An 18055-nucleotide genomic window follows, 5' to 3' on the forward strand; every position below is an offset into this window, starting at 1 on the left:
CTTCAGTAAGAGAAGCTTTGGAGAAGAAGTCTTAGGTGGAGTCTTGGCTTATACCCCAGTTGAGCGCCTGTGAAGATGGAGCCGTAGGCCCGCTAGTCCGCTGCTGTTTATTTTTGATTGTCAGGCCTTAAGTGCCTTTGTAATAATGTAAATATTATCGATATAATAAAGATGTGTCTTTTATATCATGTTTGTATGGTGTACCCCGGCTTTTCCTGGGACGGGGATTAATACACTAGCGTTCGGGAAAATGCAATTTTCTCGGTCGCGACAAATAGCCATTGCCAATTCGCCATGATGTTTGCACTTGTCACTTGCTTTGTGCAGTGATCAGCAAGCGACACTGCCACTCTCTCCCTAGGCCTATAAATACCACCAGTCTGGCACCATCCACAACCCAGGTCATCGTAGCTAGCAATCCTATACAAAGCAAGTAGTAGCAATAACTGGTTCTTGATCATTTTTATCTAAGTTCTTAATTTCGATCGCGAAGGGCCATGGCGAAGGTGGCGTTGGCGGTGGCGGCGATGGCGGTGCTGCTGCTGCTCGCGGCGGCGGCGGCGCCGGGGGCGGAGGCGGCGTGCGACGCGCTGCAGCTGTCGCCGTGCGCGAGCGCGATCATCGGGAACGCGTCGCCGTCGGCGTCGTGCTGCAGCCGGATGAAGGAGCAGCAGCCGTGCCTGTGCCAGTACGCGCGCGACCCAAACCTGCAGCGCTACGTCAACTCCCCCAACGGCAAGAAGGTCTTGGCCGCCTGCCACGTCCCCGTCCCCTCCTGCTAAAACCAAACCATAATACTCCAGTTCTGCGTGCCGTTTATACGTGTGTGAGTGCGCCTGTCGCATGGCCCACCTGCCATAGACGCCGTCTATATATGGACGTACGTACGTGTCTCGCTTACTTGATTTCGTGTCTGCTTCGACGAGTTCGATCGTGCCGTGTATTGCGTACGGTTATCCTGCTCTGTATTGGGTATGTATGTATGTATGAATAAATAAAGCCAGAAATGCAGTTGTACGAGGTTATTTTTGTTCGCGTGAAATGCACTGATATGTAGAAGTAGGAGATGGGCCGATGTTAGCAGCAGTTGCACAGTGATCGCTGCATATGCCGTCTGGGCCGAACTTACATGGGCTGCACTTGAGCTGCATTCCCGTTCCGGCCCAGTATGTATAGGCCACACGTGAGATTGCAGTACAGTTCCTGCCGAGCCCAAATGGACCGCACATCACAGTTCCGGCCCAACACACATGGCCCTCACTTCAGTTCCACGTCAGCGGCAATCCCGTACGAGCCCAACCAAAGTGATGCAACTTTGAATTTTTTTTATTTTTAATTTTCTTTATTAAAAGTTTTACAAAAATAATTTTCCATTTTGAAAATTGACGGAAGTAGTCGCCTACCGCTCTCTGGGAGGGCGATTTTTAAAAATCGCCATCCCAGAGGGCGGCGAAAATGACGTGGCAGACGGCCGTTCGCTCTCGGGCGACGGCCGGCGATTTTTGCCTCCCCCCTATAAAGCCCAGTCCCCCCTCTCTGAAATTTCATTATATTCACTAAAAATCCAAAAAAAACGAAAGAGAGAGAGGAGAGGGCAGCAGAAGGGGAGCGGCGAAGCCCTGCTGGTTCGCTCACTTCATCACAGGTTTGCTCCCATACATCTTTTGCATTTGTACTAATATGTTATGTTTGAGTATATATGTTGCGTTTTAGTTTTAGTTCCATATATTTTAGCATATCTGTAGCACACAGCACATATGTGTAGATCCAGAGCATAGAATATAATAGTATGAATTGAGACATAGACAGTAGTGTTAATTGTAAGATGTAGTTTAGTTTGATCTGGAGAATGTAACCTACTTTTAGAATTTTGGAGAACAATATTGTAGAGAATGTAACTTAGGGCGTAGTACAGAAATGCGAGGTTAACGCAGTTATTGTTTTCATCAGGCACAATGTCAAATAAGGTCACATTTCAGATAGTTCACGGTGAAGGAAATATTAGATTTGGTCCAGATGGTGTTGATCTGTCAGATTTTGTAATGACATCTAAGGGCATCGATAGGCCTGCGGAGAGAACATTTCAGTCAATTTATAGTTGGTTGTTGAGAGGATTTAGAATAGACCAAGAAGTCTACACAATGTCAGTATCAGTTGTAGTGAGTCATGCAACAGAAGGTTATTTTTGGGAACTAATGCCGATGGACAGCACTGCTGCTTGGAGACGGTATGTGGAAATGGCTTTTGAACGGTCATGGCCCCTCGTTATATTTGTGTCGGTACAAGAGAAAGATATAAATGTTTCAATGCAAACCGAAGATGTAGAGGGTCCTATCAATGCAGGGGATGTTGTTGGACCATCGATGCAAAATGAGGAAAATCAACCAAGGGAGGAGCAGGCCATGGGCATGGCGGATGAGGGGGAGAGAGTCGGTATAATTGTTGATGAAATGGAGAGGGAAGATTCGGATAATGAGGAAGCGGACGACGATGCATCATCCGATGAGGAAGGTGATGTAATGGCCACTGATTGGGCAAATGAGGACTTCTCTGGACTTGTTATATCAGAGGGTGATCATGTACCCTGGGAGTATAAGGAGAACGAGGTAATTGAGGGTGCAAGGTATGCTTATAAGGATGAGATGAAGGAGGCGGTGAAGCATTGGGCAGTTTTCTTGCAGAGAGAGTTTAGGGTGGTGAAGTCAACAAATTATGTGTATGAAGTGAGGTGCATGAAGGAAGATTGTCCGTGGCGTGTCCATGCATATAAGGGTAAATGGAATGATTATTGGAAAGTTAGCATTGTGACCGAGCACAAGTGCTACTTACAAGGGGTGGAGAAGTATCACCGAAACATCACTTCAGCTTTTGTGGCAAGTGAGATGTACAGCAGTGTTGTTGGTAACATTGGCTTTGAACCAAAATCAATTATTAGGCACATCGAGAACAAATTCAAGTACACCATAAGCTATGCAAAGGCCTGGAGAGCCAAACAAAAGATTATTGAGATGAGGTATGGCACATTTGAAGCTTCTTATGATAATTTGCCTCGTTTGTTAGCCACCATTGCCCAGAGGAATAATAATACTTACTATGACCTACATACATTTACATCGGTTGATGATCGAACAAAGAGTGTGCTGCAAAGAGCCTTTTTCTCATTGGGTGCTTGCATCAATGCTTTTGTGCATTGTCGACCTGTTCTATGCATAGATGGAACTTTTATGACAGGTAAATACCGAGGTCAGATATTGACAGCAATTGGGTGTGATGGGAACAACCAGGTTCTACCTATGGCTTTTGCATTTGTAGAGAGTGAGAACACTGAAAGCTGGTACTGGTTCCTAGAGAGAGTGCACATTGCAGTGGTGCGTATGAGGCCCAACGTTTGCCTTATACATGATCGTCATGCGGGTATGTTACGGGCTATTGACTACTTGCAGAACGGTTGGGATGAGAAGGGACTTCCAGCTAAGTGGCCTGATGTTCGGAGTCGGTGGTGCATGCGTCACATGGGTGCAAATTTCTACAAGCAATTCAAGAACAAGCATCTTATGGAGCTCTTTAAGAGGCTCTGTGCACAGAACCAAGAGAAGAAATTTAATGAGTTGTGGGACAAGTTGGATGAGTTGACAACGAAGCAAACAGATGAGCAATCTCGCAGACCACAAGTTGAAGGTGACGAGCCTCCCATACCTCTTGGTGCATTACATGATGACACACCAACAATGAGAAGGAGGTCAAGGTCGTCCATCAGAAATTTCACTCAGTGGATTGAGAATGAGCCTAAGGAGAAGTGGTCTCTATTGTTCGACACTGATGGATCTCGGTATGGCATAATGACAACCAATTTGGCAGAGGTGTACAACTGGGTAATGCGAGGAGTTCGGGTACTTCCATTGGTTGCTATTGTTGAATTCATCCTTCACGGCACGCAAGCGTACTTTAGGGATCGATACAAGAAAATTGATCCGTCCATGGCCGATAACAATATAGTGTTTGGCAACGTAGTGACAAAGTACATGGAAGATAAAATCAAAAAGGCACGGAGACATAGAGTTGTTGCTCAAGGCACACAAGTGCATCGGTATGAAATAATGTGTGTTGATAGGAGCAGGCGTGGTATCTATCGCAAGCAAGCCGTGCAGGAATGTGTCTTAAAGGCGGATGGTGGATGTACCTGCAGTTGTATGAAGCCGAAGCTTCATCACCTTCCTTGCTCACACGTTCTTGCTGCTGCCGGTGATTGTGGCATATCTCCCAATGTGTACGTCTCAAATTATTTCAGGAAAGAAGCAATCTTTCATACATGGAGTGAGGAGATATATGGGTTCGGGATCTCAGGATCTTACACAACGCTGAGTGCCCAAGTTTTTTATATTCCAGATCCATCTAAGTTAAGGGTGAAAAAGGGTCGACGCCAAACTAGACGCATCAGAAATGATATGGATGAGTCAGAAGCAGGTGGGAGGACTTTACGCTGCAGCAAGTGTGATCTGCGCGGCCATACTTACAAGAAATGCCCGAAGAATGCAGAAGTTCCAAGCGGCGCAGATGCTAGTCCATCTGGACAGGCAAGTGATGGTAGGCGACCACCTGGTGAAGGAACAACAAGCAGGCACGCAAGGCCAAGGCGTCGTCGCGCAGCAGGCGATTCCATGGTGTAACAATGCTATCGATTTAGGAAATAAAACGCTGTTGTGATGTGATGTGTGTTCGGACTAAATACTTCTATCGTGTAATTTCAATTGAATGTTGTTGTAATGAGTACCTCCGACTATTGTTGTACTAGTAGTATTGCGAACTATTCGGTGTTGTATCATAATGTTATCGTGATGAGTGTTCGGACTAAGTACTCATATCGTGTAACTGTAGCTATTGTTGTAATCAGAAATATTCCGTATGGTGACACTTTTGTTTGTTTGTACTCTTGTTTAATATGTGTTAGTAATTCGCTTATGAACATTTATTACTTATGTTGACTAATTATTTATATGTTTCTGACCAATCTATTTGATGCAGGTATGGCGTACGACACACCGGCGCTGTTGAACCGTGGGATTGACAGGAACCACCGCTCGTTCCTGTCAGCAGTCGAGGGTGCACAGCTCGGCACCTTCCGTCCACGCACGTCGCGCGAGTGGTTGCGTGTCGACCCCCGTCACGTTCCTTGGTACGCGTATGTTCACATTTCAACTCAACTTTGCTTTGTGTTGTACTTATGTTTGAAGTTTGCTCTATACAGGTTGCGTGCGGCAGGCCTTCTACCACTTTGTAGGCTTGTTGAGGCGGCGGCGGACGACCGTGACCCAGCGAAGCGGTGGGATGCAGACCGGTCACTCCTTGCCGCTCTGGTAGACCGCTGGAGACCTGAGACGCACACGTTCCACCTTCCCTGTGGGGAGATGGCTCCGACACTGCAGGACGTGTCGTACCTGCTCGGGCTACCGCTGGCGGGAGCACCAGTTGGTTCCGTGGACGGTGTTGTTGGGTGGAAGGAGGATATCACTGCGCGCTTCGAGCAGGTGATGCGCCTTCCACACCTAGGACCGGCCAACACCCTTCCTCCGTACTCTACAGTCGGGCCTAGCAAGGCTTGGTTGCTCCAGTTCACTGTAAGTAAATAAGTTGTTATTATCATACATGCTTATTTGCGATCAACAGAGTGTTTTGTACTAACATTTCATTCTTAATTGTAGGCGGACCTTCTGCACCCTGACGCTGATGATTACTCGGTCCGACGCTCCCTTGAGGCGTACCTGTTGTGGTTGTTCGGGTGGGTGATGTTCACTAGCACCCACGGGCACGCTGTGGACTTCCGGCTGGTCCACTACGCACGGTCCATCGCGGATGCTCAGCCACAGGACGTGCCGCAATGGAGCTGGGGTTCTGCCGTGCTAGCAGCCACGTACCGTGCCCTCTGTGAGGCGTGCACGAAGACTGACGCGGGAGCGATCATCGCTGGCTGCCCTATGTTGCTTCAGCTTTGGGCAGCCGAGAGGTTTGCCATAGGTCGACCAGTGGTGGACAGCGCACCCTACGGGGTTGGTCGCAGCGCGCAGTGGCCAGAGGACGGTCCCACGATGGGGACTTACTGGTGTCGACGTGGGGTTAGTGCAACTTCGCTGCGTTATAAGTTTATCAGTCGTCTTCTTTTTTTTCTTCACATAACATGTCTAATTCCGATCATGTTTATTGCAGCGTCGTTACGCTCACGTCCAGGTGAGACGAGGTTACCCGGACTTCGTGTTCGAGTTTGACCGTCTCCAGCCGAGCGACGTCATCTGGGAGCCGTACACAGAAGAGGCCGTCGCTGCGAGAGCATCGCTAGGACTTTCGTCCTTGTGCACACGCGACCGGCTTACTGGCTCACCATCCTGCCGATGGTGTTCGACATTTTCGTTGATCCTCACTGCCCGCAGCGTGTGATGAGACAGTTCGGACTTAGGCAGGTGTTTCCGGGCAACGTGCAGCCGACCGTCCTCCCTGCCGACCACTCGTGAGTTCGGATTGTTCATTTCTAAATTTTTATGATACTTACTTCATCGAGCCATATAATTTACCTCTCTTCACAGGTTGACTCGACGGGGACAGCTAGCAGGCGCACTTTGGGCTCCACGTGTACAGCAGTACGTTGACGACTGGGTGTTAGCTACAGAGGAGGTGATCAACGAGCTCTTCCCACACACGGAGGAGAACTACCGTGACTACCTTCGCTGGTACCTTCCTCGCACTCGTGCGCGTGTGACCTTCACTCCAGACGCCCCAGAGCCGCACGTTGCCGCTGTCACGGACGCGTATCCCACGCACCGTGACCGAGACTACTTCGTGGGGGTACGTCGAATTTGTATTAGTTCTTACAATTATTTCATTTATCTTGCATAACATAGGACAACTACTGAATTTTTTATTTCCATCTTGCATAGGCTGATGCCGCACGGGATATCAGTGCCGATATGTGGACCCCCGTTTTTATAACAGGAATCAATCGTGTAAACAGTACCATTTCCCTGGATCAAGTAGTTTGGTACACACGAACTCATAGCTGGAATATCAAGTGCACATACACGAGTGTTTAATACGAATTATTACATCATAGGCCCGCAGGCATAGTCTTAAATCATCGGACCGAGAGGTCCGGAATACATCCAAAAGCAGAAATAGATAAGGCAGCGGAATTCAGGCAGCGGCATGCCATTGCCACAGGCAACGACCGTACTAAGACCTACTGGACGCCATCGTCTTCATCTCCCTCCTGATAATAGGCATAGGGATCCTCCGAGGCTTCATCTCCCACTTCTGATAAATTTTTATATTTGCAAGGATGAGTACCAACCGTACTCAGCAAGCCACCACAGCAACAATGCATATGAAAGGGGGAATTCAAAGGATGGCCATAGTTCTTTTGCGTAAAGCAAGTTTTGTAATTCTTTTCACAAGCCTAAGACCTAGCATTGACTGATCAAATTTTAGTACCAGAGTTTGTATTTAAACAACGACGGTTCTGTCCACCATCCATTGTGATCCCAAGGATAGCTTCCCGCCATTGATTCGTCATGGTTTTCTGAGGACGTCCACCTTCCCGCCTCTCAGGAAGTGGCTCCAACAGCATAAAATTCATCATGCAATATCCCCTCCCACACAAGTTAAGAATTTAGAGTCTAGCCAAGTGTAATACATGTCCCGGTGCTCAATATCCGTGAGCACGGCTATTCGAATAGATTTTGATTTACTCACACTGCAGTGGATGTACACTTTACCCGCACTCCGCGACTGCCCAACACATGAGCCTCGTCCCAACACATGAGACGCGTCACGGCAAAGCTTTTCGATAACCTCGCATTGGCAGTACCCGCTCCATGAACTTAAATCCTCATGCACTCTAGGCGTCCATGTTTCTAGCAGTGAGAGGAGTTCTGGCGCTTCCGGGAAAGAGAAGTCTCACACACATATTAAATTATGGTTCAAGTTAAGTTCTCTCTCTCACACACTCATGGCAGTCCTACCAATGGCGACGTCGATGTAGGGCACGCCTCTCGGCCCTACCTCAACGGCTGTCCCACCGTAGCGCACCTACCTCACTCAGGGGTGAACCATCTATGCAGGGATACTGCCTCCGCTCGGCCATCTACTCCGCTAGGTCTATACCCATACGAGAAGTGCGGTTGTACGGGGGTCGTTTCATGCTTAACTTCATGGCTCGGTCCTTAATTGACCGGGGACGGTACTAGCCTTTTCCAGATACCACCCAAATCCTCCGTCCGCCCCAGTCGAAAACAGTTATTTAGTTTATTTCTCCTTTCACAAATCATGTCATCAATATCATGGCAATGTGGCGCTCATGTCTCCACATGCCGCATCTCAATTACCTTCCCAAAGGTAATTGCCCGAGCATATAACATTTGATAAATATGAGTATGCATGATTCTAGAATAGCATTTCTAAGCAATTGTCATAATTGACTAGGGACTCATACGTAAACATGGTTACGAAGGAATAAGGGGTAAACAATAATCAAGGCATGGCATAATCACAAGTAGGATGTTCATCATTGCATGCAATTTTATTTGTAAACAAAATAATTTCGTAATTGGGATCAACATGTTCAAGGAATAGTGATGACTTGCCTTGCTCGAGGTCTTGCGGGTCTTGGCCTTCACCTGGATCCGCGGCTTCCTCGGTCTCTATAGTTACGTGCGAAAATTGATTTGAATTCGGTTAGAATTCAAATAAAAATCCAAGTAAATCCAAATGGAGGTCGAATGCGAAAGTCAATTCCTTTTTATTAATTTTACTATCCGCGAACTATGGCAAACCCCAATTTTGGTTTAAATTATTTTGCGGTTACAATATTTTGTTGTCGTATGTTTTTAATTTAATCGACCTTAGCATTATATCCATATATTAGGTTAGAAATTTCTTATCGCGAGCTAAATGTCGGACGGAATCCTAAAATTATCTTATATTATTATACGACTTAATTTAGTCTATGATTAAATATAATACACGGCTAACACCCTAGTAATTAAGTCCGAATCGCTACCGTTAATCGATTATTTATAGAGATTTCCCAGAAATAATCCACAATAATTTACGAGAATTCATACATTTGTTTAATTATTAATTACATCTAAATTAATACCGCGAATTGATTTCTTATGGAGAGTACTAAAAGTTATCTATAATCTATAGGAATTTATCCAATTAGATTTTCATTAATCCTATATTTAAATGCTAGTATTTTAGGTATTTAATTAGTAAGAGTTTATCTAACTATATTTTCATTAATCCCACAATTAAATTCTAATATTTGTAAATATTTTAAATTTTCCCCCTAAATTTTTCCCTTTTCTTTTCCCTCTCTCTCTCTTTTCTTTTCTTTCCTTTTTCTTCTCCTCTCTTTCTTTTTCCTCTTTTCTTTTCTTTCTTTTCTTTTTTTTTCTCTCTTTTTCCTTCCTTTCCTCCCTCCCGGCTTCCTCCTTCCTTCCTCTCCTTTTCCTCCCTCGGCCTCTCTCTTTCTCTCTCGGCTCGGCAACAAAAGAAAGAGGGGGGGGGGGCAGCGGCTCACCGACGGCGGCGACGGCGACGGCGGCGGCGGCGACGACGGCGCACGGTGTGGCACACTGGGGCGGCGGCACGGGGGCACGAACGCGGCGGCACGACAGCACGGGGGCGGCGGCGCGGCGGCACGATGGCGGCGCGGCGGCACTACGATGGCGGCGCGACGACGTGGAGGAGTGGGTGGTGGAGACGGGGAGAAGGGGGGGAATAGTGAGGCTTTTATAGGGGAAGGGAGAGAGATAAGGGGGAAGGAGGAGGAGGGAAGAGGGAAGAGGGGAAGAGGGAAAGAAGAGGGGAAAGAGAGGAGGGGGAGGGGCGGCGACGCGGCTGCGGTGATGGGATGGCGACGCGACGGGCGACGGCGCGCGGGGCTCGGGGCGGCGCGGGGCTCGGCGCGCGGCGGGACGCGAGACGCGACGGCGACGGACGAGCGGCGACGGGACGGCGACGCGACGGGCGACGGCGCGCGGCGATGGCGACGAGCGGGCGGCGCGGTGTGGGGCTCGGAGCGGCTCGGCGCGGGAAGGGACGGCGACGCGACGGGCGGTGACGGGGCGCGGCAGCGGGACGGGCGCGGCTCGGCATGGGGCTCGACGCGACGACGACGGTGATGCGACGGTGAGCGAAGCGGCAGAGGGGAGGCGGAGCGGCGCGCGGCTCGGTGCGACGATGGGACGCGCGGCGATGGGACGGCAGCGGCTCGGGGCGCGAGGCGGGTGCGGCAGAGGAGGGGCTGGGCTAGGGGACACGGTCGAGCACGTGGCGGCCGATGAACAGTGCCCTTTTTCCATTAAACCGATTTTAGAGTATTTCCCATATAAATTTGATTCCACAATTCCTAATTTTACATATATGCATTTTACTCAGTGTTCATGTTATCTTAACTAATGAATTTACCCTAGATTAATATTACTCATATTTTATTTTTATATAATTTATTTGAGCTTTAATTAGGGTTAATTCTTATTCCATCACAATGAAATTTAATTGATCCAAATATGGTCGCGATAATATTTTATTTATTACTATCCACACCTAATTTTTATTTTTAATTTATATTTATTTTACCAATTTGTTTTTAAGGTTTATTTCTAATTAACTATTCTTTACTCACGATTAATAATCCTCGAGATCAACTCCAGATAAAATAGACGAATAAGATCGGCATGATGCAATTAGTTTAAAAAGTTTTTGAGAATCCGTATTTTTAGAGTTTTGGTTTTGTCGGTCGAATTTTCAGGGTGTTACACGATATCACCGCAGTCCAAGTGAGGTTGAACAGAGGTTTGCACTTGACTGACGTTGAGCAGAGGGTGACCTTCGACCGGATGCAGGAGAAGATGCGTGCGGTCATGCGCGTCTTCTCCTGTCGCAGCGCCGTGGACGTCGTACCTCCAGCTGGTCCGGTACAACCACGGCCTCGCGCGCCTACCGTCGGAGCAGGACCTCGACCTACGGCACCTGTTTCGCACGGTACTGCTCAGCCCAGAGGTTTCTTAAGTTTTGTTTATGTTTTTGTACGAAAACATCACCCCGTCGTAACTTGATGTTCCATCCTCGCAGGACCTCGTTTGCCTTCGAGCGCCCCTAGCTTTGGAGCAGTGCGACCTACAGCACCGGTTTCGCACGGTACAGTTCAGCCCAGAGATTAGTTCATTTTTGTTTCAGCTTTTGCACGAATATGTCACCATGTTTTAACTGCACGTTTCCTCATCGCAGGACCTCGTCTGCCTTCGAGCGCGTTCGCAGGCACGACCGGCGCTTCCGCGAGCTCCGCAAGGGCGTTCGCCACCTCTTCGGGCGCGTTCGCCAGCTCTTCCTCTCACGGAGCGTCGATCCCTCGCCCACACGGTACTTTACTTTTTATTAATACTATTAAATACATGTATGAAACTGATGGTCCTTGTCCAGCAGGATTTGCAGCCGGGATCTTCGGTACTGGGGCCTCTTCGTCTCACGCCGGTAGGACTGGTCCTACTAGCCAGTTCTACGACGACGACTTGCACGGTGCACACCACCACGACGTACTAGGCTCCTCTCAGCTTGGAGGAGCTCCAGAGGCGCACACTCAGGAGCAGCCAGAGGTCACACCTGTACAGGCAGGACGGGTTGGCCGTGCCGTACCCCCGGACCGACTCACGTACTCCCAGGGGCACATTAGGGCGCAGGGTAGGAGGGACAGGGGTAAGAGACCTCGTCAGTAGTGTTCTACCTCTTCAGTCCTTATGTGACCGTTTCTTTTGGCTTACAAACTTGTAAAGCAGTACTACTTTTACTATTACTACTGCAGTACTACTTGTGTTTGTCTCGTCTACATAGTTCTTTTCATTCATATGGTGCTAGAACAACTTATGCTCACGACAACACACTTTCGTACAATGGATTGACACAGTCAGAGTTACTTCAAGTGGCGGGCCGATAACACAACCTGAACCGACCATACAGTTCATTCATGCTTGGATGGAGTACGAACGTCGGGTGGAAATTGCAAGTTTAGACTGGAGGAACAATCCATTAGGGTTACATAAATGGTCCGAGCGTCCAAAGTGTGGGTGCAGAGATCGCTGGCAGGTGGCTACATCCTTTGCTGAACAAACATTTCGAAGGAGATATTTTGTCTGCCCCAATGTAGACAACGATTTCGTTGTATGTCTAACCATTTACAAAATCCGCTATGATTTGCACAAAATTACTACCCAAACTGAATAACATTACTATTTTTACAGGGCAATCCAAGGATGGGTGGATTTACTCGATGGATCGACAATGTCACTCCATCATATCGTGGCCAGAAGATAACAGAGTCAGAAACACAAGTAGAGTATCAACGATTGAAGGACCACGAGAATGCAATGCATTCTGACCGACCTAGAAGGGGCCGATAGGTTACCGCATGCTTGATTCGTCGGGATCGACAAATTTGTACCGTGTATCGATGGCACTTCTTATCTATCTTATCATTACAATGTTTAATTATGGTGGTGATTTTTTGTATGCGTAAGACTAAGGGCCTATTTAGATTGCTACCAAAAACATGCCCTACCAATATTTTGGTAATTTGAATAGTACTTGTGTTTGATTTCGATTGAAGCCTATTCATTGGTAATACGTAATCTAGATTTGAGATTATGTAGAACATTCTTCACTACAATTTTACATTTTGGCAGCAAACCAAATATGATCAAATGCAATTTTACCTTACCAAATATCTGGTAGTGCCAAAACTTGCTTATATTTTGGCACTAACAAAATATTTGTACGGTAACATTCCAAATAGGCCCTAAAAAATAATAAAATTGTATTTTACCAGTCTTGGAGATTTTAATATTGTATAGTTTTCAATATAAAAAAAATTGATAACTATTGATATTTATAAAAAATATAAAGCACAGTATAAAATCGCCCTCCCCCAGGGCGGCAAGGGGGCCGCCTGCAAAATTCCAGGCCCCCCGCCGCCCATTTGCAGGCGGCCCCCCGCACAGTACAAAATCGCCCTAGCGGAGGGCGGCAAGGGGGCCGCCTGCAAATTTCGTTGACGGCCGTCGCCCGAGAGCGAACGGCCGTCTGCCACGTCACTTTCGCCGCCCTCTGGGATGGCGATTTTTAAAAATCGCCCTCCCAGAGGGCGGTAGGCGACCACTTCTGTCAATTTTCAAAATGAAAAATTATTTTTGTAAAACTTTTAATAAAAAAAATTAAAAATAAAAAAAATTCTGCAACTTTTGCAGTTCCCTACAGTACATATGTCCTACTCTCACCCGTCCATTCTGGATCCAACGCTGGGCGATAAACTAGAACTGCAAATTGACTTTTGTCTACAACGACCTTTATGGAAGAATCAGAAGTAAAATCTGCAGTTTGAGACTCGCGAAAAAAATAATAATCTATACTTAGTTTTCTCAACTGTGACCTTATTTTTATTTAGATATCCTCAACTACAAAATAACGATTTTATAATTGAGGGTAAAAAATCAGACTATTTTATACTCTCTCATCTCAGAATATAAAGAGTTTTAGAGTTGGACACAGTTATTAAAAAGTAGGTATAATTAAATAGGAAGGGGTTGTGATTAATTGAAAAATGGAGGTAAATGGGAAAAGTGAATGTTGAAGGGTCAAGTTGGGAAGGAAATGTTGGTAGAGAAGTTATTATATTTAGGACAAATCCTAAATGCTAAAAGTTATTACATTTTGGAATGAATGGAGCAGTATTTTTCTTAGATAATGGATTAAAACCTGACCACTAGACCAACAAAACTGTACACAGTCAATCATATTGAGAGTTGATTTTAAACTCTCAAGGGGACGTCCCCTCATAATTTACATGCTACTCAAATAATTATGAAAAAAATTGAAAAGATATATTAACATGTGATATATTATTTCACAAACATGCAAGTAAAATTTAACTTTTATAAGTCACAATAAAAAAATTACAATTAGTTAACATATATTCATGATCAAATTTGTTTTTTTTGCAACGTATAAAAATCGAATTTGATTTTGCATGTTTGTGGAGTGGTATATCGTATATTAAACTATCTTGTTAATTTTTTTAAAAAAAAATTATAATTATTTAAGCGACATGCAAACAGTGAGGAGACATCCATTCGAGTGTTTAGAACAATTTCTCCAATCATATTATTTTTCACGTACGCATTTTTTCTTCAAGAATTACTTTTGTCTCTTTTTTCTTTTTTTAGAAAGAGAGGGAGATCCTCTCACATTTCCATCAAGAAATGACCGGGCTACAGCAATTTGAAACAAACAACCACAGACCACGGGAACATGCAAACATCTGGCGCCATCCCAACAAAAGGGTAAATATAGCCATTTTCCAAATTCCAATACAACTATGAGTAGTGCCATGTACGTGCCACCACTATCTGCAAAGCGATATGGCTTTGCTACATTTTCAACCAAAAGTTCAGGACCACATTGACCATGCGCAGTACGTGGTCATTATACATTACTTCTCCTCGAGGTGATATCCTCCGGAGGGACGAAGATATCTCTCGTTTCATTTCATGCATATCACCTAAATAGTCATTAAAAATATGAAAAAAAAAATTACCAAAATAGATTAGTATGAAATATATTAGTTCACATACATGCAAATCAAAATTTAACTTCTATAAATTGTAACAAAAGTAACAAATATATACGTGAATGCACGATAACTATTTTCAGTTTAATTTATCCTTTTCGTTGCAACTTGTAGAAGTCAAATTTGATCTTGCATATTTGTGGATTGAGATATTTCATATTAATCTATGTTATTATTTTTTTCAATTATTTTGATAACTATTTAGATGACATGCAAATAACAAGGTGATATCGCCTCGAGGGATGAAATTCCACATCCCTATATTCACATGTCCACAGCAAACTAGACTTGCCTAATTAACCGGTAATGTCGATCGAAACGATGACACATGCTCTCGTCAGCCATGGAGATGCCATTGCTACAAGCTTCAGTGAAGATCAGCAATTTCTCCCCTGGTTTGCTTGCCGTCCAAAAAAAAGATGTCCCCTAGCTTTGATCAGTGCGCATGCATCGACTCTACTACGTGTAAACTCTACAGAGGCACGCCTCATGAGACTTTCCTTGATCAGCTATAGCTTCATCGGTCTGAACCCACTCATGATGAACTCTCTGAAACTCTCCCCGTTCCACTAACACCACCCACTAACATCATCATAAAATGTTTTGCTCCGCTCGTACACGCAAAGAGACGAACACGTCGCCGCGCCCGAGCTCACGGTGCGCCTCACCTACTGCAAACCTCTGCAAATGCCTATAAATACACCGACGAGGCAGCGATCACTCTCCATTCACAGCAACAGCACATCTCGCAGCTTAATTTCAGCTTACTGATCAGTGATCACTGAGCTAGCTGAGACAAGTTTTTGAGTATGGCAGCGAAGGCATCTGCAGTGTTCGTCCTGCTGGTGGTGGTGCTCGCGGTGGCCGCGGCGATGCGGGGAGCGGAGGCGGCGACGTGCACGCCGACGCAGCTGACGCCGTGCGCGCCGGCGATCGTGGGGAACTCGCCGCCGACGGCGGCGTGCTGCGGGAAGCTGAAGGCGCACCCGGCGAGCTGCTTCTGCCAGTACAAGAAGGACCCGAACATGAAGAAGTACGTCAACTCGCCCAACGGCAAGAAGGTCTTCGCCACCTGCAAGGTTCCCCTGCCCAAATGCTAAGCACCTCGTATGGTCACACACGCACTGGTCATCAATACAGTAGCACACCAATGGCATATGCATGGTTTTCAGGCTGCCATTATGCCATATGGGTGTCAGTTTAAGTATACTAATAAAATGAGTCACTAGACAGTGTTCTGTTTAAAGTTTCAGAATAAAATCCAGGCTCAGTACGTGCTCGGTGTGTTATGAGCTTCTGCTCTGCAAGCTTTATGTGTCATGTATATGTTACAGAAATAAATGTGAGACGGCTTTCTGCTTAAGGTCCAATTGCACTTTTGTACTTTTGAAGTTCAGTCATACAAGATCAACAGTTACACAATACAGATTTGTCATGTTGTTTTTAGACGATGTTAACTCAAGAAACTTTGTGGTGGAATCTTCAGATCGTCTGCAGAGCTTTGTAACATCTCAACCACTCTAGTCATCGAAGGCCGATTGTTAGGCAGTAGTTGTATGCACCATAGACCGATGATTATCATCTTCCTTACGAGTACAGAGGTGTCAAGTCTTATCTCATTAGCTGTGACACAATATCCCTCCAAATGTTCATAAATCCATTGAGGAAAATATTTGCTGCTGACATCTGCACTTGCACTGATATTCTTTCTTGCTCCAACCATCTCAAGGATCATCATCCCATAACTATAGACATCAGACTTGCTGCTTGCATCTCCAAATTGCTTTGAAAATACCTCTGGGGCAATGTAACCTATTGTCCCTCTTGCACCATCAATAGAGATGATACTCTCTTTTTGTTTGCACAATTTTGCCAATCCAAAATCAGATATCTTAGGACAAAAATCTTGGTCTAGTAGAATATTGTGGGGTTTAATGTCAAAATGAACAATACGAGTATTGCACCCTCGATGCAAATATTCAAGTCCCCGAGCAATCCCAATTGCAATATCAAACAATTTCTCCCAACTAAGTGAATCTTCAGTTTCAGAGTTTGGTCTGAAAGCAAATCTCTCCAGTGATCCATTAGGCATGAACTCATAAATCAGAGCCCTTTTTGATCCCTGAATGTTGGAATTAATGAATGGGCCTTAGCCCACTCGAAGATTAATTCTTTGGAAAATCACAAAAGCCCACCTCATGGGATGGCATGCATATGGAGTTTAGTACCACCTTGCTTATTCTAGGAGAGGGGGACCTCCTTAAAAGGGAGGATGCCCTCCTAGTCACTTGAAGCATGTGTGGTGGAGAGAAGAGGGGAAACACGCGCGCGCTCGCTCGCCTCGCCGGGCCGGGCCGGGCCGGCGGCGCGCGTGCACGACGTACGCGTCGAATGGTCCGAAAAAATTGGCTCCTCACCCTTGCGCAGATGCAGCCTCCTTTTGCAGTTTTGTTTTGCTGCAAATTCGGATTCGTTTTTGTTTTGGAAACGTTCCGAAAAATCCGGTGCGTGCAAACGGCGTGGAGTCCGGATAAGTTACGCGCGACTTATCCGGTTCGGTTACGCGCAGTAGAGATCGTGCGGGCGCCCTGATCAAGCGACCCTTCTCTATATAAACCGACCTGCCGTCTTCATGCAATATACGCGAAATCAATCTAGGGTTTGCCTCCTACTCTGTACTGCGCCGTCGCTCGTAGACTACTCCATCCCGCTCGCCGGCGTGCACCGGCGATCGGGAGAGCAGGTCTCCGGAACCTCTGCCTTCGACGTCCTGCACCGGGAGAAGGCGGCAATAAGGTTTTTGGGAAGCGCTTCGCGCGACTGCTCCCTGTTCGTTCGCGACGGCTCGCCTTCCTCTTCGCTCGCGTGTTTCGTGCCTTCGTAGACACCTGCGAAAAGTTTCGACCAAGCAGCCGGTCTTTCCGTCATCTCGGTACGTGTTCAATATGTTGCGCATATTTGATCTGTTCATGTTATACTGTGTAGTTTACATGTGTAGATCTAATGATGCGTCCATGCTAGTTTTCATCTGTAATGTCATGATTTATTTATGGAATAGATTAAATCATTATATGTCTATAATCTCAACAATCCAAAAACCTTATTGTAGGCACTGTGATTTTACTATGGCTGGTTTTGCCGATGCACTGAGGCCGGATAAATTCACCGGTGTGCATTTTAAGAGATGGCAGATCAGGGTCACTCTGTGGCTGACAGCTATGAAATGCTTCTGGGTGAGTACTGGCAAACCTGAAGGAGTTCTTACTGCTGAACAGCAGAAGCAATTCGAGGAAGCCACTACTCTCTTTGTGGGATGCATTCTTAGCGTTCTTGGCGATCGTCTGGTCGAGGTGTATATGCATATGACCGACGCTAAGGAGTTGTGGG

At 46.1% G+C, this 18055-nt stretch overlaps 3 protein-coding genes across 3 annotated transcripts; all 3 read left to right on the forward strand.

Moving 5' to 3' along the window:
* Positions 1–287: 287 nt before the first annotated feature.
* LOC4339526 (non-specific lipid-transfer protein 2) lies at positions 288–1025 on the forward strand. Its single transcript, XM_015782318.2, has one exon. The coding sequence runs from the start codon at positions 498–500 to the stop codon at positions 780–782; it is 285 nt and encodes a 94-aa protein (XP_015637804.1). The 5' UTR covers positions 288–497; the 3' UTR covers positions 783–1025.
* A 4145-nt stretch (positions 1026–5170) lies between these two features.
* LOC136356775 (serine/threonine-protein phosphatase 7 long form homolog) lies at positions 5171–6478 on the forward strand. The gene is made up of 3 exons (XM_066311094.1): positions 5171–5615; positions 5700–6110; positions 6202–6478. Exons 1-3 carry the CDS (start codon positions 5406–5408, stop codon positions 6427–6429), a joined length of 849 nt encoding a protein of 282 aa, XP_066167191.1. The 5' UTR covers positions 5171–5405; the 3' UTR covers positions 6430–6478.
* Positions 6479–15394: 8916 nt separating this feature from the next.
* LOC4339527 (non-specific lipid-transfer protein 2) lies at positions 15395–16031 on the forward strand. Its single transcript, XM_015783607.3, has one exon. It carries the CDS (start codon positions 15478–15480, stop codon positions 15766–15768), a length of 291 nt encoding a protein of 96 aa, XP_015639093.1. The 5' UTR covers positions 15395–15477; the 3' UTR covers positions 15769–16031.
* Positions 16032–18055: the final 2024 nt, after the last annotated feature.

This window comes from Oryza sativa, chromosome 5 (assembly GCF_034140825.1).
Source record: "Oryza sativa Japonica Group chromosome 5, ASM3414082v1".
Classification (NCBI taxonomy): domain Eukaryota; kingdom Viridiplantae; phylum Streptophyta; class Magnoliopsida; order Poales; family Poaceae; genus Oryza; species Oryza sativa.

Excerpts from the sequence above, each read along its gene's own strand:
- LOC4339526 (XM_015782318.2), top strand. The coding sequence starts at position 498 with ATGGCGAAGGTGGCGTTGGCGGTGGCGGCGATGGCGGTGCTGCTGCTG.
- LOC136356775 (XM_066311094.1), top strand. The coding sequence starts at position 5,406 with ATGGCTCCGACACTGCAGGACGTGTCGTACCTGCTCGGGCTACCGCTG. Across the intron at positions 5,616-5,699 it reads CTTGGTTGCTCCAGTTCACT|GCGGACCTTCTGCACCCTGA; the intron begins GTAAGTAAATAA and ends TCTTAATTGTAG. Across the intron at positions 6,111-6,201 it reads CTTACTGGTGTCGACGTGGG|CGTCGTTACGCTCACGTCCA; the intron begins GTTAGTGCAACT and ends TGTTTATTGCAG.
- LOC4339527 (XM_015783607.3), top strand. The coding sequence starts at position 15,478 with ATGGCAGCGAAGGCATCTGCAGTGTTCGTCCTGCTGGTGGTGGTGCTC.